At 44.1% G+C, this 19,042-nt stretch overlaps 1 protein-coding gene across 3 annotated transcripts in view; it reads right to left on the bottom strand.

Moving 5' to 3' along the window:
- Nucleotides 1–444: 444 nt before the first annotated feature.
- LOC139160312 (laminin subunit beta-1-like) overlaps nucleotides 445–19,042 on the bottom strand; it is a 140,702-nt gene continuing 122,104 nt past the window's right edge. For all 3 annotated transcript variants that reach the window (XM_070738054.1, XM_070738056.1, XM_070738055.1), the window contains exons 33-35: nucleotides 16,163–16,339; nucleotides 2,840–2,987; nucleotides 445–1,729 (exon numbers count right to left, since the gene is read on the bottom strand). In XM_070738054.1, coding sequence (XP_070594155.1) covers nucleotides 1,596–1,729; nucleotides 2,840–2,987; nucleotides 16,163–16,339 — 459 coding nt within the window. In that variant the 3' untranslated portion in view covers nucleotides 445–1,595. The remainder of the gene's footprint in view (nucleotides 1,730–2,839; nucleotides 2,988–16,162; nucleotides 16,340–19,042) is intronic.

Raw genomic sequence — 19,042 nt, 5'->3', positions numbered from 1 at the left:
AAATGGAGGAGGGTATACTATATCGGGTTAAATATGATGGGCAGTGATGGAACTCCCAGGACTCCAGGAGGGGTTTCACTGCTTAACAGTTACATAGAAACATAGAAGTCTGACGGCAGAAAAAGACCTCATGGTCCATCTAGTCTGCCCTTATACTATTTTCTGTATTTTATCTTAGGATGGATATATGTTTATCCCAGGCATGTTTAAATTCAGTTACTGTGGATTTATCTACCACGTCTGCTGGAAGTTTGTTCCAGGGATCTACTACTCTTTCAGTAAAATAATATTTTCTCATGTTGCTTTTGATCTTTCCCCCAACTAGCTTCAGTTGTCGCAGTTAGGAAAATTCTCCTAATTTTGTATATGTTGGAACCAACACCTAGTTGCTAATAGATCACGGTGGGAGTTAAGAGAACAAGGACAGGAAAATCTCTTAGAAAATTATTGTTTTTGTGCATTACTTTATTAAAGAAAAAAAATAAGGACAACAATAATTAAAAAGATGTCAGGAAAGAGTGGTTCGTCTCGAATGGCAGGAAGTGAAATTCAGCTTTTAATGGCGTTTATATTGGTAGCCTGGGTGATACAGAAATTATGGTCATTTCCACACTATAATGAAAATAACGTGAATGATAAGAAGAAGGCATTGAAGGAGGAAGCATTCCACGGCAGAGGATAACAATTTGGTGCCTTCAAATCATGGTTGACTGCTGGCAACTGCCTGGATAAGTCCCTGCTGTTTTCTTGGCAAGATTGCAGATGTGGTTTGCCTAAGGTGACCAGATTATAACTTTGGTAAAGCAGGACACCATTAACGGGGCGGGGAAGGGAGACGCCCCCTTGCCAATGGTGTCCCGCTTTACGGATGGATGGATCAGAGTGAATAAAAGGTTTCAGGATGGCTGTGGATGGCTTAGAGCGAATAAAGCTCTTCCTTTCTCTAGGCACCAGTGGGAGGAAGCATGGTTGACTGCTGGCTGGAGAATTCTGGGAGTTGAAGTCCAAATATCTTCAAGTTGCCAAGGTTGGGAAACACTGGTCCAGAGAAAGAAAAATCAGGACTTTTTAAAAACCTCGCGGGACACGGGACAAATTATTAAAAATCGGGACTGTCCCACCAAAAGCGGTACGTCTGGTCACCTTAGGTTTGCCCCTGGCTCTTTTCTAGGGTGGAGAGTGAGTGACTGGCCCAAGGTCACCTCGCTGGCTCATGCCTTAGGCAAGACTAAAACTCAGAATCTCCTGGTTTCTAACCTTAACCACTACATCAAACTTGTTCCCATTCTATGACTACAGGGGAAATATTCTATCTCTCCAGCTGATACCTTCAGAAACTGACCTATGTTCCAGCGTCTGGGGGTCAAAACAGACTAGACATATTGTTTCTATAAAACACTCACAATAGAATTATCCTAATAACGTCTGATCCCGGGTAGATTTACATTATCTGGATTACATTAAGATCTGGATATACCGCCGAAGTCTTCATCTCTCAGGGACAGTTATTGACATCAGTAGAAAGCACCATACCATCGTTGTGTCCGGAGCTGGCAGAAAGCCAACCCAAAGGGCTGTCCATAGAAACCTTGACCTTAGCAGGTAGCATAGGCGGTGGCATTGTTTTGGATATATAGCAGTAAATCCCGTACGGTTGCTTCCAACTCCTTCAGTTTTGTGGTTTTGCTTGTCATTTCTTTCTCGTTGTCCTCAAAGCTCTTCTCCAATTCTGAAAGAACAGCAAGAATATATTTTTTTAAAAAAAATTGAGACATTGCAGTCTATGGAAACACTTTCTTTACCCTGGTGCCTTCCAGAAGCAAAGGATTTATACTTCTGCAACATCCAAAGTTTCTATTCCAGCTTGGCAAAGATGCAACTTTAGTTACACTCAACTGCAGACCAGGAATTCCCTCACTAGATCTGATTATGTGATTCCCAGATTAGGAAACACTGTCCTTAAATAGCCAGGAGTTTTTCTTTCCCTTTATAGAAGGGGAGTGAGGAGATGTATGAAGCAAAAACACCAGCATAAGAAATGATGGATTCTGCTCATACTGTTACTTCAAGACTCGGAACTTTGGTGATAATAAGGCTCTGAAGTTATTTTTTTTTTTAAATAAAACCGGCCTTAATTTGAATAAATGCACTATTATTAATTTAAATATCCCAGCATACTGCTAAAGTAACCTGCAAACCACATTCCAAGTTAGAGTTCTTTTGAAATCATAAGGTGGAGGACAGGACGCAGTGGAGGTAGTAAATTTATGAACTATTTATTGAAAACTTAATAGTTTTTTTTAATTGTCTTTCCTTCTCTAGTACCTTAGTATGATCCTTAATTACTTGCAAAATAAGAAATAATTAAATAGTATGTTTTTACCCATAAACGCTTTAATAATTTCAATCATTATCTAGAACTGAACTTTTATAGCAATTAAAGAAAATTGAGCTACTTGCCTAATCTGTTATCATACTGAACTTTTTGTGGGTTCAGTACAAAACTTTAAAATGTTACTGTGCTCCTCAACAAATAATGCTGTCTATCATTTGTCCTTTTTGTGGCTATTCAAATAATGTGACTTAATCAACTGAACAAGAGTCCAAGCACCTATTTGAAAATTTATCTTGGTCGCCAAGCCACACCTACCCAAGCCACACCTACCCGGTCACATGACAATCAAGCCACACCCACACAATAGACCATAACTCTGTTCCCATACCACCTGTCACTAAATATCCATCATCACCCCCAATGTCTATTTTTAAAATATATTTGTATAATCAGAGAAGATACATGAGGTTGGGATTCAGCCAAACTCTCCTCTTGCGTTCTCACCTTCCAGCTTTCTTTTGCTACTGTTGGCCTTATCTAGGAGGTTCTGGGCTTCCTCCCTAAGATTTTTCAGCCTGAGCAGGACATCCTTGGGCTGTTTCTCCAATTCGTCCTGCAACTTCTGGTAGTTCTGCTTCACCTCGTCTACCTCCTGGACACAATGGGAAAAACATCATCACACAACAAATGGGTAGGAGTATAGTACAGGGGCACCTCTACCTAAGAACGCCTCTACTTAAAAAACTTTTCTAGATAAGAACCGGGTGTTCAAGATTTTTTTGCCCCTTCTCAAGAACCATTTTCCACTTACAAACCCGAGCCTCTGAAACTGTAACCGGAAAAGGCAGGGAGAAGCCTCCGTGGGGCCTCTCTAGGAATCTCCTGGGAGGAAACAGGGCCGGAAAAGGTGGGGAGAAGCTTCCGTGGGGCCTCTCTAGGAATCTCCTGGGAGGAAACAGGGCCTCCGCCCTCCCTGTGGGTTCCCCAATCGCATGCATTATTTGCTTTTACATTGATTCCTATGGGAAAAATTGCTTTTCTTACACACTTTTCTACTTAAGAACCTGGTCATGGAACGAATTAAGTTCGTAAGTAGTGATGGGTGAACTGAACTCGCACAATTCGGATCCGTACCGAATTTTGCGGTGTTCGGTATGCTGAACATGATCCCGAAATTTTTTCAAACTTCGGGCAAAGTTCAGGGTCGTGTTCGGCGTTTGGAGCTTTGACGTCACCGGCAGATTGCTAAGGATGCCAAGGTGATCACTTCCTGGATTCCATGGAATCCAGGAAGTGATCACCTTGGCGTCCTTAGCAACCTGCCGGTGACATCAAAGCTACACCCCCGGAATCTCTTTGTGGGAGGGATTCCCCGTTCGGGTTCGAGTTCGGTTCAGGTTCGGCCGAATTTTGCGTAAAGTTCATCCGAACTTGCCGAACCCGAACACCATTGTGTTCGCCCATCACTATTCGTAAGTAGAGGTACCACTGTATTTTATAGTATAGTACAGCACAGCACAGTACAGTACAGTAATTAGTATAGCATGGCATAGTATAGCATAGCATAGCATAGCATAGCATAGCATAGCATAGGTAATATTCTGCAAAGCACCTGAGGGCAAGTCAAGAAACAATGTTATTCCAACTCTGTTATTCTGTTAAGAATAGTCATGGGCAGATTCCTCTGGCTTCATTGCCTGTCCCTCTGAGCATCCCCTGCTAGTGGCAAAAACAATCCCCAGTTGTTCTCTATGATGTCTGGTAGAGCAGAGTGGTGTGTGTGTATTGAATGGCTCCTGGGACGGCCAATTTAGCTACATCAAAACTAAATTGACAAGAAAACATGAATCTTCCATGTTGGCAGAAGCAGCGAAAAGCCAGCTAGGCACTCAATGGTGACAGAACCACTGAGGAACAGCTGGCTTTCTTAAGGCACTTTGAATCGATCTTTTGGGAAGCAAAGGAGGAGTAGCTGTTTTTCAAAAGAGAATTAAATCCATGTTTTTCATCGGACCTTGTAAGATCTGGTGAGGACTTTGGAAAGCATCAGTCAGGCAGTAAATAGGCAGATATCTCAACAGGAACCACGTGGCATCAGTCTCTCATGCCACCAAAATGGTAACTGTGGGAATCATAGACAGGGAGTTGTGATTTTCTGAGCAAAGACATTCCGAGCTAGGAAGACCTTCTTTCTATGCATGAAGCCTCTGTTGTTCAGAGACCTATTCTCTCTGATTATACTGTTCAGAGATTCTCTCTCTCTGGATGTGTTCAGAGATCTGTCTTGCTCGGGACCTGCTGTTTATTTTTTATAACAATTTTCTTGTGTATGCAAGTATAAAATATTAACTTTTACTAATTTAGTTACAATGCTAAATGGTTAATATATGATACATAGTGTTGTGGTTGGCTCTGGCCCAGCTCCTGCCCCATGGAATGTGGAGGTGGATGCAGGGGAAACATCAACATGTCATAGGCCTGTTTTATTGCCGACAGAGTCAGGTAGTGCAGTTTCCTCGGGCGAAGAAGAAGGTGGGGGTGACCTGGAAGAGGGGGGCTTGGCACACAGCCCAGGAAGCCAATCTCCATTATCTTCGGTCGATTCGGGTGAGGAAGTATTAGACCCACGCATGCGCAGAATTATGCATCGAAGAGACCAATTGAAGAAATATTACAGGAGATAAGAGAGGCCACCTGTGTTTGGGTGGGGCTCCAGCAATTAGAGCCGCTGATATAAATAGCAGTGTGCTGGCTTGGCCGTTGTGGAAAATTATCTGATCGTTGTTCTTCAGGACCGTGCCTTGCTGTTTCCGGACTTTGTTTGTTGATTTTTCACGACTTTGAAACCAAAGCAGAGCAAAGTGTGTGTGTTTCACTTTGTGGAAGAAGGAGGGCTGTGACGTTTCTTCACAGCTGCTAGCTAAGTACTTAAGGACTGATTAAGGGGATTGTACAGACTACCAGGTTGTTTTGGGACAAGTGCTCTTTGCAATACAAAAAGGGTGCTTTGTTTCTTTTGAATTTTTGTGATAAAGAACATTGTTTTTGAACTTTCAAGTGTGTGTGTGTCTGAAATTTGTACCCTTGAATTTTCGGGAGACTCATACCATAGAGCCTGGCAGAACACATAGAATACAGGTAAATCATTTCAAGGTGTGATCGCTAACTAAACAGAAGAGTGCCTAATTAACTTTTTTACTTTAGACAAACAGAAAAGTTTTAATTAACTTAGATAAACAGAAGCTGAGTAAATAATCATTTCCTTAACCAGATTAATTAAATAGGTTTGCTTAGTCATTCCACCAGACAGGCATTCCACATTATTGGCAGATAATAATAATACTAATACTGATGATAACAGAGTTGGAAGGGAACTTGGAGATCATCTAGTCCAACACCCTGCTTAGGCAGGAAACACTATACTACTTCAGACAAATGGCTATCCAACATCTGCTTAAAAACTTCCAGTGTTGGAGCATTCACAACTTCTGGAGGCAAGCTGTTCCACTGATCAACCATTCTGACTGTCAGGAAATTTCTCCTTAAGTTGCTTCTCTCCTTGTTTAGTGTCCACCCATTGCTTCTTGTTCTATCTTCAGATGCTTTGGAGAATCGGTTGACTCCTTCTTTTGGCAACCCTTAGATACTGGAACACTGCAGATATTGATAATACAGTGTTCCCTCAATTTTTGCGGGGGTTACGTTCCAAGACCTCCCGCGAAAGTCGATTTTCCGTGAAGTAGCGGTGCGGAAGTAAAAACACCATTTTTGGCTATGGACAGCCAAAAACTACCCCCACGCACCCTTTTTCAAGGCAGCGCAAGGAGACGGGCTTGAAATTAGGGCAGGGAGCGACGAAAGTGCAGAGGCTGGCAAAGATTGCTTTGAATGTCGGCTGCCCCCGCCCCCCCAGCGCCTCTGCCCCCCTCGCCGCTACCGCCCGCCCACCCGATCCACCCCTCTCACCGTCTTTCTTCGGACACGGGTCCTCCTGCAGCAGCGCTGGTGGCTACAGCTTCTCATCCTCCTCATTCGGACGGTAGCCGCTCTGAGCGTTTTGAGAATGCCTGCCTCGCCCCTCTCGCAGTCCCTTAGCTGAGAGCACTTTCGTCCCAGCTATCAGCGAGGGGGCTGCAGGAGAGGTGGGGCAGGCGTTCTCACAGAGAGGGAGAGGTAGAAAGAGAGAGAGAGCAAGATGGGGGAGAGTGGAAGGTAGAGAGAGAGAGAAAAATGATAGAAAAAGGGAGAAAAAAGAGAAATGAGAAAATGATTGAAGCAGAGAAGGACAGGAAAGAAAGAGAAAGAGAGAGAGAAGTGACTCTTGGTGATGACGTATGATGTCATCGGGTGGGAAAAACCGTGGTATAGAAAAAAAACCGCAGAGTATTTTTTAATTAATATTTTTTGAAAAACCGTGGTATAGCCGTTTCGCGAAGTTTGAACCCGCGAAAATCGAGGGATCACTGTAAACCTATAGTAATGGAGGGCAATGCCCAAAAGGGAAAGAGGAGAAATATTCTCATGGCAACCTGAAATGGCCTGTAGATGTTGAGCAAATCCCATTCCTTAATCATCAATTGTAACCTTGATGAAGCATTTATGTGCTCAAGGTTTGGGTGAGTGTGGATGGGGGGTTGCTTTTAAATGTAGGTTTTATGTATGTTTTTGTATGGAGTGGCTGGATCCCATCTTGTCAATTTATTTTGTGTGCTACTGTGCTTTTATCTTTTTTAGCTATATCACGAGCCACCTAGAATGGATCCAGCCGTGGCTAAATTGAATTAAAGAAATTAAAGGAAAACATACTACATTAGGCCCACAACAGAATATCTATTGAGGGATGGCACAAAAGACCACTGTTCATTAAAACTGAAATAGCTAAATCTGCCTCTGAAAAACAGCTCAAAAGGCAACGTCTTAAAGTTACAGCCTATTAAAAAGATTACCAAAGCCTGTTAGTATCACAGTGAGGGAACAGAAGAATGAGCTCAGGATCAATTAATCCATGTGCGTGCGTATATCTTAATTCTGCCAGATGTTTACACTGTTTTATATGCTTTATATCTGTTATTTGGAATATCTGGAAAATAGAGATCAGTAGGATTGCAGGAGAAATATTGGTCACTGCTACAAAAAATCCCGAGGGGCAAAAATAAAGCCTGCAGGCAAACTAGAAATATGGTAAATGACAAGCCGTGATCAAGCAGATGCAGACGAATGGCTGCTGACTGGTGAATGGTGAATGGTTTGGACACCATGTCCTGTGAGGAACGGTTAAAGGATCTAGGGATGTTTAGTCTGCAAAGGAGAAGACTGAGAGGAGACTTGATAGCTGTCTACAGATACCTGTTGGGCTGTCACAGAGCAGAGGGATCAGCATTGTTCTCATTAGCACATGGAAGGACTAGAAACAATGGAAGGAAACTGCGAGGGAGTAGATTTAGATTAGATATCAGAAAAAACTTTCTAACAGTAAGGGTGATAAACCAGTGGAACAGTTTGCCACAGGAGGTGGTGAGCTGGCCTTCACTGGAGGTCTTCAAACAAAGACTGGACAGTCATCTAAGTATTGCTCACAAGATCATATGCTGCAACGTTCTGTCAATGACTACTTCAGCTTCAATCGCAACAACACAAGAGCACGCAACAGATTCAAACTTAATATTAACCGCTCCAAACTTGACTGTAAAAAATATGACTTTAGCAATCGAGTTGTCGAAGCATGGAACTCATTACCTGACTCAGTAGTGTCAACCCCTAACCCCCAACATTTTCCCCTTAGACTATCCACAATTGACCTCTCCAGGTTCCTTAGAGGTCAGTAAGGGGCGTGCATAAGTGCACCAGTGTGCCTTCCGTCCCCTGTCCAATTGTCTCTCCTTATCTCATTTATCTTTTCTTCCTCTCAAATTTGTTTACCTATACTTCTATATCTTTTCTTCTATTTGTTTCTTTAGTTATATTACTACATATCTATTCTCTTCAATGTGTATTATGTATTGGACTAAATAAATAAATAAAAATAAAAATAAATAATGTATCCTGCATTGAGCAGGGGGTTGGATCCGATGACCCTCGAGGTCCCTTCCAACTCTATGATTCTATGACTCTATGAAATTGTGAGACAGGCAATGGTTTCATCTGATCTGCCTAGAGCAGTGATGGTGAACCTACCGCACGGGCATTTTTGGCTTCCAGAGAGGCTCCAGGGGATGGGGGAGGGTGTTTTTACCCTCCCCTGGCTCCAGGGAAGCCTTTGGAGCCTGGAGAAGGCAAAACATGAACCTACTGGGCCCACCAGAAGTTGGAAAACAGGACGTTTCTGGTCTCCAGAAGGTGGGGGGAGCTGTTTTCGCCCTCCCCAGGCATTGAATTATGGGTGTGGGCACTCATGCATGCACAATAACGCGCGCACACACTCTTTCGGCACCCGAGGAAAAAAAGGTTTGCCATCACTGGCCTAGAGGTTTGTAAATGGCTTGCAAAATCCACTAATGTTTCTGAAGGTGGTATGGAAACCTAGATACTGTTCTTAATATCTGGGACCTAATTTCTTCATCCGCTTGGTTTGCTGGAAATAGACAAGCAGTTGGCTCATTCTTCACCCATATTTACTCTGGGATTGATTGCAAACTTATAATAGTAACAACAACACAACAACAAATCTAATTAATAATAATAAGAGCTTTTATTAAGACTTACAAAGTGGCGCTCAAGGCGGCAAGATGCGCGTACCATGCCGCTTTGATTGCATCAGCGGAATCCCGCCCGGCCGCTCTGTTTAGGGTGACCCGCTCCCTTCTTAATCAGGGGGGAGTTGGGGGAGCCCTTGCAGAGTAGTGCCGAGGACTTTAACACGTTTTTCGCTGATAAAGTCGCTCGGATTCGGGCCGACCTCGACTCCAATTGTAAAACAGAGTCGACTGACAACGAGTCAGTCGAGGTGACTGGGGCACGTACTTGTCCACCTGTCTGGGAAGAGTTTGATCTGGTGACACCTGATGAAGTGGACAAGGCCATTGGAGCTGTGAGTTCCGCCACCTGTTCACTGGATCCGTGTCCCTCCTGGTTGGTTTCGGCCAGCAGGGAGGTGACACGGAGCTGGGCCCAGGAGATTACCAACGCTTCCTTGGGGAGGGGAGTTTTTCCATCACTCTATAAAGAAGCGCTTGTGCGCCCCCCTCCTCAAGAAGCCCTCCCTGGACCCAGCTGTGCTTAATAACTACCGTCCAGTCTCCAACCTTCCCTTTATGGGGAAGGTTGTTGAGAAGGTGGTGGCACTCCAGCTCCAACGGTCCTTGGAAGAAGCCGATTATCTAGGTCCCCGGCAGTCGGGTTTCAGGCCCGGTTACAGCACGGAAACTGCTTTGGTCGCGTTGATGGATGATCTCTGGCGGGCCCGGGACAGGGGTTTGTCCTCTGTCCTGGTGCTCCTTGACCTCTCAGCGGCTTTCGATACCATCGACCATGGTATCCTTCTGCGCCGGCTGGAGGGGTTGGGAGTGGGAGGCACTGTTCTTCAGTGGTTCTCCTCCTACCTCTCTGGCCGGTCGCAGTCGGTGTTAGTGGGGGGACAGAGGTCGGCTCCTAGATCTCTCCCTTGTGGGGTGCCTCAGGGGTCGGTCCTCTCCCCCCTGCTATTTAACATCTACATGAAACCGCTGGGCGAGATCATCCAAGGACATGGGGTGAGGTATCATCAATATGCGGATGATACCCAGCTTTACATCTCCACCCCATGCCCAGTCAGCGAAGCGGTGGAAGTGATGTGCCGGTGCCTGGAAGCTGTTGGGGCCTGGATGGGTGTCAACAGACTCAAGCTCAACCCGGATAAGACGGAGTGGCTGTGGGTTCTGCCTCCCAAGGACAATTCCATCTGTCCGTCCATTACCCTGGGGGGGGAATTATTGACCCCCTCAGAGAGGGTCCGCAACTTGGGCGTCCTCCTCGATCCACAGCTCACATTAGAACAACATCTCTCAGCTGTGGCGAGGGGGGCGTTTGCCCAGGTTCGCCTGGTGCACCAGTTGCGGCCCTACCTGGACCGGGACTCATTGCTCACAGTCACTCATGCCCTCATCACCTCGAGGTTCGACTACTGTAATGCTCTCTACATGGGGCTACCTTTGAAAAGTGTTCGGAAACTTCAGATCGTGCAGAATGCAGCTGCGAGAGCAGTCATGGGCTTACCCAGGTATGCCCATGTTTCACCATCACTCCGCAGCCTGCATTGGGTGCCGATCAGTTTCCGGTCACAATTCAAAGTGTTGGTTATGACCTTTAAAGCCCTTCATGGCACTGGACCAGAATATCTCCGAGACCGCCTTCTGCCGCACAAATCCCAGCGACCGATTAGGTCCCACAGAGTGGGCCTCCTCCGGGTCCCGTCAACTAAACAATGCCGGTTGGCGGGCCCCAGGGGGAGAGCCTTCTCTGTGGCGGCACCGACTCTCTGGAACCAACTCCCCCCGGAGATCAGGACTGCCCCTACTCTTCCTGCCTTCCGTAAACTCCTCAAAACCCACCTTTGCCGTCAGGCATGGGGAAACTAAACATCTTCCCCTGGGCACGTTGAATTTATATATGGTATGCTTGTGTGTGTGTGTATGTTAGTATAGGGGTTTTTCTTAAATTTATAATATTTTAATTAATTGGATTAATGTATTGGATTGTCTTTTCACTTGTTGTGAGCCGCCCCGAGTTTTCGGAGAGGGGCGGCATACAAATCCAAATAATAAATAAATAAAATAAATAAATAAATAAATAATAATAATCATCATAATCATAATCTCGTTCGCTGTGTATTATTGATTTTGTGATACTGCTATTACTGCCTTGGCATCCTTCAGTCTCGAAAGACCATGGTATCATGCCCTAGATTTCCCTAAGCTGCTTGGGTAACAGTCCATCCTCCATACTAACTACTACTACTACTATTATAATATTATTGTTGTTGTTGCCATTATTATTATTATTATTATTATTATTATTATTATTATTATTATTATTATTGTGGGTTATGACCTTTAAAGCCCTTCATGGCATTGGACCAGAATACCTCCGAGACCGCCTCCTGTCGCACGAATCCCAGCGACCGATTAGGTCCCACAGAGTGGGCCTTCTCCGGGTCCCGTCAACTAAACAATGTCGGTTGGCGGGCCCCAGGGGAAGAGCCTTCTCTGTGGCGGCCCCGACTCTCTGGAACCAATTCCCCCCGGAGATTAGAACTGCCCCTACTCTCCCTGCCTTCCGTAAAGTTCTTAAAACCCACCTTTGCCGTCAGGCATGGGGGAACTGAAACATCTCCCCCGGGCATATACAATTTATGTTTGGTATGTTTGTGTGTGTGCTTGTTAGCATATTGGGGTTCTTTTTAAAACTTTTTTTAAAAAAATATTTAAATTTATTTGAATCTATTTGGATTTGTACGATCTGTTTATGCTTTGTTGTGAGCCGCCCCGAGTTTGCGGAGAGGGGCGGCATACAAATCTAAATAATAAATAAATAAATAAAAATAAATTATTATTATTATTATGTCAATACAACACAGCAGACGAGCAGATAAATGGACTGCCATTTGGCTGCGGTGCTGTAGGATTTCCTGCTCAAGCAGGGGGTTGAACTTGATGACCTGTAAGGTCCCTTTCAACTCTAATAATAAATAAATAAACAACAACAAAAACAGAGTTGGAAGGGACCTCAGAGGTCATCTAGTCCAACCTTCTGCTTAGGCAGGAAATCCTACTTCATGCCATTCATTCAGACAAGCGGTTAGCCAACATCTCCTTAAAAACTTCCAGTGTTGGAGCATTGACATCTTCTGGAGGAAAATCGTCCCACTGATTAATTGTTCTAACTGTCAGGAAATTCTCCTTGGTTCTAGGCCACATCTCTCCTTGATTAGTTTCCATTCATGCCATCCATCCTCTTCTTTGTGGCAACCCCTGAGGTATTGGGACACTGCTATCATGTGACCCTCCTATCATGTGACCCCTGGATCTTCTTTCATCAAACTAGACATATCCAATTCCAGCAATCGTTCTTTATATGTTTTAACCTCCTGTCCCCTAATCATCTTTGTTGTTCTTCTCTGCACTCTTTCTAGAGCAGTGGTTCTCAACCTTTCTAATGCCACGGCCCCTTAATACAGTTCCTTATGTTGTGGTGACCCCCAACCATAGGTCTAGCAGCAACAGATCTTTAAGCTGATTGGCAGGAAGGTGGGAGGGACATCCCCGCTGTAAACGCCTGATTGGTCGGATTGTAAAAATATATTCCAAGGCGCCAGAATAGGAGCTTTAGTTCCTAACTCCATGGGAAATTTGTCTTTTCCCGTGGTCTTAGGTGACCCCTGTGAAACGGTCATTTGACCCCCAAAAGGGTCCCCAACCCCCAGGTTGAGAATCACTGGTCTATAGCCTCAACATCTTATTGATACAATAAAGACAATTTGACTTGATGGGCTTGTTGTTGTGATAGAATAACACAACAGATTTTTAGGCTGGTATACTTTTCTGCCCATTCAAGGATTGCCCTTTTACAAGGCCGTCTTGATATTTGTTGCCTCATTACTAGCCTTGAGATCCTCAGCAAATACTCATAGAATACGCTTTAAATCCTGAGGATGAAGATAGCCATTTTCTCACCAGGGACCAATTAGCCTTTTCGGATTTGTGCAGCAAAAGTAATCTGGTCCGAAATTAGCTTTTTCGTATCTGTCCTTCAAAACTGAGAATAAGATTCATGAGAAAAAAATGGGCACACCTCCCTGCAGCTTCTTGAGGCCCCCAAGCATCCTCCATTCCTAACAGTGGTGATGCCAAAATGATGCTTGTGCTGTGGCATCATGATGTGAATGCTGTCACATGGCTGAGTGAAGACAACTGTAGGTAAGGTAAGGCAGGGGACCAACTCCCCCCGGAGATTAGAATTGCCCCCACCTTCCCTGTCTTTCGTAAACTACTCAAGACTCATTTATACCGCCAGGCATGGGGGAGTTGAGATATTCCTTCCCCCTAGGCCAGTGATGGCGAACCTATGACATGCGTGTCAGCACTGACACGCATAGCCATTTTCGGTGACACGCGGCCGCCGAGAAAAGGGGAGCTTTAGGGAGTGGCCAAGATGCAAATCTCCCCGCTTTCCAATTTCCCACCGACTGCAAGCAGGTACAGCAGGGCCGCCGATAGGCCGGTACTACCGGTACTGGCGTCAGGGGCTCGGCCAAACTGAAAATTGGGGGGGCCCCACCTGCCCCGGTTTTGGCCCGCCACCGTGTGCCGGCCCCCTGGCGCCCGCAGCAGTCATTGTGCCGCACCGTTCGCTGTAGTCTGTGCACGCCTGCGACAGCGCACCCCAAAATGCCGCCCGCCCCGCACACCCTTTTCCAAGGGCGCGCACGAACCAACCCCGCCCCCCCGCGCCTCTAGCCCCCTCGCGCCCCTGGCTACTTGCTGCTGCCCCCTGCCCGCCCGCCCCGCCCGCTTCGCCTCTCTTTCTCCTCCGCTGCAAGAGAGGCGCAGCAGGGCATTCTCACAGCGGGGGCCGGCGAAGGCGATTTTCAGTGTCGGGTGCGCAGCCTGGTGCGCGCTCTCCCCATCGCCCTGCCAGCCCACCAGGAACATTCAAAGTAAGAAAAACCTTCACTCTTACTTTGAATGTTCTGGGCGGGCTGGCAGGGCGATGGGGAGAGCGCGCGCCGGGCTGCGCACCCGACACTGAAAATCACTTTCGCCAGCCTCCAGAGAATGAAAGAGAGTGAGAGCGACAGAGCAAGATAGAGAGAAAGTGAGAAAGAGAGAGGGGAGGAGAGAAAGAGATAGCAAGAGAGAGAGAACGAGAGAGAGAAAGAGTGAGAGAAAGAAAACGAGAGAAAGAGTGTGAGAGAGAAAGCAAGAGAGAGAGAGAAAGAAAACAAGAGAGGGAAAGTGAGAAAAAGAGAGGGAGAGCTAGAGGGGGAAAGATAGAAAGAAAGAAAGAAAGAAAGAAAGATGAGAGAGGAAGGAAGAGAGTGAGAGAGATAGGAAGAAAGAAAGAGATGAAAGGAAGGAAGAGAGTGAAAGAGAGGAAGAAAGCAAGATAGAGAAAGAGAGAGGGAGAAAGAAAGAAAGAGATGAGAGAGGAAGGAAGAGAGTGAGAGAGAGGAAGAAAGCAAGATAGAGAAAGGGAGAGAGAGAGAAGATAGGAAGGAAGAGAGAGAGTGAGAGAGAGCAAGAAAGAAAGAGTGAGAGAGGAGAGAGGAAGGAAGAGAGTGAGAGAGAGTGAGAGTGTTTTTTTCTCAAGGTGACACACCACCCGAATTATGCTCGGTTTTTTGGTGAATTTTGACACACCAAGCTCAAAAGGTTGCCCATCACTGCCCTAGGCCATTACAAGTTATGCATGGTATGTCTGTGTGTATGTTTGGTTTTATAATAAGGGTTTTTAGTTGTTTTATTATTGGATTGTCACATGCTGTTTTTATCATTGTTGTTAGCCGCCCTGAGTCTACGGAGAGGGGCGGCATACAAATCCAATAAATTATTATTATTATTATTATTATTATTATTATTTTTATTATTATTATTATCTACAATTTTGCATGATTCAGATTTTGCGCATGTGCCGGAAGGGAAATCTTGCACGAGGATGCTCCCGTGCGCAAGATTTCACCGATTTTTGCCGGTTTTTTGCTTCCGCGCATGCTTCTGAAAATTGCTGAAATCTTACATGCACGAGCGTCCTGGCATGAGATTTCGCTTCCTGTGAATGCTCAGAAGTGGAATCTTGTGCGGGCACTGGAGACACGGAGATGCATTGTGCATCTCCATTTGTCCTACCGGGACGACGTACCTGAGGGTCCATGCTGCAAGTTGCAACCCAATACTGACTACCTGTATAGACTGAGTAACTAAGGGACTTGCCGCTAAAAAAATCAGCCAATGTTTTTGTGGGGTGAATATTAATACAGTGATACCTCTACTTACGAACTTAATTTGTTACGTGACCAGGTTCTTAAGTAGAAAGGTTTGTAAGTAGAAGCAATTTTTCCCATAGGAATCAATGTAACAGCAAATAATGTGTGCAAACCCATTAGGAAAGAAATAAAAGCTTGGAATTTGGGTGGGAGAAGGAGGAGGAAGAAGAGGAGGACAGTCGCTGCCCAGAGCGAAAGGAGCGTTTCTTTTCTCTGGGCGCTGGCAGAGTTTATTCCCTCTCCAAGCACCCAGAGAAAGGAAAATGCTCCGTTCGCTCTGGGCTGCCAAAGCCTCCTTAAGCACCACCGAAAGGCTCCTCTGGCAGTGCAGAAAAGCCAGAGATGGCCGGGATTAAAGGGGGATTCGTGCTGCTCTCAAATTTCCTGGGAATTTTTTCCGGGCTCAGTTTGTTAAGTAGAAAATGGTTCTTAAGAAGAGGCAAAAAAATCTTGAACACCTGGTTCTTATCTAGAAAAGTTCATAAGTAGAGGTACCACTGTAAGTTGAATAATATTTTCTATGTAACCCTATGCAGAAAGACAACAGACCTTTCAAGGAAGGGGAAAATATAGGAAGTTCCAAAGAGGAGATGAAGATGGAGGTCATTACCAAGAAGGAGATACAACAAGGTGAGGAAAACATGTCACGTAGCAGTTCTGGAATTCTTCTGTTTTTCAGCCCTGGCAGCTGTAAGATATGTGGACTTCAACTCCCAGAATTCTCCAGCCAGCATGAATTCTGGGAGCTGGAGTCCACACGTCTTAATATTTCAAAGGTTGAGAAACTCTGTAGTGTGAATCTACAGTTTGTTACTACCACTACGGAAAACAGTTGCCTTTAATTAAAGTAATGCCAACGATGGGTCTCTCACATTTTTAAGCCGGAGGGCTATGTTAGTGGCACGCTCAGCTTTTCCCGTGGCCTGCTGAGCCTGGCGCTGGTTATCCTGGGACTTCTTTTGTAAGGTGGCCACGTCCTGTGCCAAGTCTTTCAGACGCCTTTCCAGCCGCAGTTCCTTGCTGAGGAGTGTTTCAAGCTGGCCCACAGCCTGAGAGAAAAGAAAGTCACAAAGCATGATTAAGGGTTGAGTTTTCAGGAAAGGTTACATCCACATTCAGGGCACAAAAAAATGACTTTTGGAATTGGAACTCCTCCAGTACATCTTTGACACACAAGACTGCAAAGAATAAATAAATAGATGGATGAATGGATGGATAGATAGAAAGAAAGAAAGAAAGAAAGAAAGAAAAAAGAAGGAAAGGAAGAAAGAAAGAAAGAAAGAAAGAAGGAAAGGAAGAAAGAAAGGAAGGAAGGAAGGAAGGAAAGGAAGAAAGAAAGAAAGAAAGAAAGAAAAAAAAAAGAATGAAAGGAAGAAAGGAAGGAAGGAAGAAAGAAGGAAAGGAAGAAAGAAGGAAAGGAAGAAAGAAAGAAGGATAGGAAGGAAGAAAGAAGGAAAGAAAGAAAAAAAAGAAAAAAGAAGGAAAGGAAGAAAGAAAGAAGGAAAGGAAGAAAGAAAGAAAGAAAGAAAGAAAAAAGAAGGAAAGGAAGAAAGAAAGAAAGAAGGAAAGGAAGAAAGAAAGGAAGGAAGGAAGGAAGGAAAGGAAGAAAGAAAGAAAGAAAGAAAGGAAGGAAGGAAGAAAGAAGGAAAGGAAGAAAGAAAGAAGGAAAGGAAGAAAGAAAGAAAGAAAGGAAGGAAGGAAGAAAGAAGGAAAGGAAGGAAGAAAGAAGGAAAGAAAGAAAGAAAAAGAAAAAAGAAGGAAAGAAAGAAAGAAAGAAAGAAGGAAAGGAAGAAAGAAAGAAAGGAAGGAAGGAAGAAGGAAAGGAAGAAAGAAAGAAAGAAGGAAAGAAAGAAAAAGAAAAAAGAAAGAAAGAAAGAAGAAGAAAGAAAGAACGAAAGAAAGAAGGAAAGGAAGAAAGAAAGAAGGAAAGAAAGAAAGAAAAAGAAAAAAGAAGGAAAGGAAGAAAGGAAGAAGGAAAGGAAGAAAGAAAGGAAGGAAGGAAGGAAAGGAAGAAAGAAAGAAAGAAAGAAAGAAAGAAAGATAATACAGTAGAATAATGCTTCCCAAATGTCTATGGAGATTCTCAGTCATCCAGTTCATAGTTGTCCCAAAGATGCTTTTTCAAGAGGCAACTGAACTTTCTGTTTTTTGTTTGAAGATGTTTCGCTTCTCATCCAAGAACCTCCTTCAGCTCTGGAGCTTCTCCAGAGCCGAAGAAGCTTCTTAGACGAGAAGTGAAATGTCTTCAAAAGAAAAAACAAGAAAGTCCAGTTGCCTCTTGGAAAAAGCACCTTTGGGATGCTTCCTAAATGTTTTCCTTCATTACCCCAAACTTACTTATCAGAAAATCCCTAAAGGTGACTTTAAGTTAATTTTATTTATGTCCTGCCTTTTTTGGGTGAGGGAGGACAATCATAACTTTGAATGGTTGCTAAGTGACCAGTCATAAGTTGAGGACTACCTGCCTGAGCTGAAAGTTATAGCCAAATGTATGTCTGAAAATATTAATTAAAATCAGCTGGGTTAATGTGGACGTATAGGGAAGGCAGAATTCATAGGTTGGTTATAGTTGCAGTATGGTGAATAATGAATAATAGAAAAAAAAAACCCCAAATGTGATTCTGGGGAAAAATACACAACATTCTAAATCAATGGGATCCTATTGAAATTGTTCAGAAACCCACAAATGAATAGTTTGGCAACTGCTGTTCAGAAATAATTATATAGTGGCTCAGAGTCCGTTTCGGAGTGAGCGACATATAAATGCAATAAATAAATAAGTTGGGCTATTGGGATGAGCTCCATGCTTGGCAATTTGGTTGCAAACGTTTCATCACCATTCAAGGAGACATCATCAGTGTGCTTTTAAGTGTGCTTGTCTGTCCAGCGCATTGGTGATGACTCCTCGAATGGTGATGAAATGTTTTGCAACCAAATTGCCAAGCTTGGAGCTCATATCAGCAGTCCAGCTACCAACCCGAGCTACTTATATTCAAATACTGTACATTTCATAATTACCGTATTTTTCAGAGAATAAGACACACCTTAGTTTTTGGGGAGGAAAATAGGGAGAAAAAATCTTCCTACTAGGTATTCATCTGGCTAACATCCTTAGTCTGGTCAGCCTCAGCAATTTACTTTATCCTCTGGTTAGGGCTTAAAAAATGTTCTTCGGAGAGAGTAACAATGAAAATGCCTGCAAGCTGGTAAGAGCTGGGAAGGTCGTCAGCACCTCATTAGGGCTGGAAAAAACCTTATTCAGAGCAAGTATCAATGAAAAAAAGTCTGCAAAGGCTGGAAAAACATTTTTTGGAGAGGGTAACAATGAAAGAGCCTGCAAGCCAGTAAGAGCTGGGAAGATTGTTAGCACCTTGTTAGGACTGGAAAATAAAGCTTCAAAAAAGCTACACTCAGAGAATAAGACGCGTCCAAATTTTCAGCCTCTTTTAGGGAGGACAGAAGGGAAAGGGGGGACATGATCGAAACATTTAAATATGTTAAAGGGTTAAATAAGGTCCAGGGGGGGAGTGTTTTTAATAGGAAAGTGAACACAAGAACAAGGGGACACAATCTGAAGTTAGTTGGGGGAAAGATCGAAAGCAACATGAGAAAATATTATTTTATTGAAAGAGTAGTAGATCCTTGGAACAAACTTCCAGCAGACGTGGTAGATAAATCCACAGTAACTGAATTTAAACATGCCTGGGATAAACATATATCCATCCTAAGATAAAATACAGAAAATAGTATAA

Source organism: Erythrolamprus reginae, chromosome 2, assembly GCF_031021105.1.
Source record: "Erythrolamprus reginae isolate rEryReg1 chromosome 2, rEryReg1.hap1, whole genome shotgun sequence".
NCBI classification, from domain to species: Eukaryota; Metazoa; Chordata; class Lepidosauria; order Squamata; family Dipsadidae; genus Erythrolamprus; species Erythrolamprus reginae.
The sequence above is the reverse complement of the archived record's forward strand: the minus strand, read 5'-3'. Positions and strand labels throughout refer to the sequence as shown.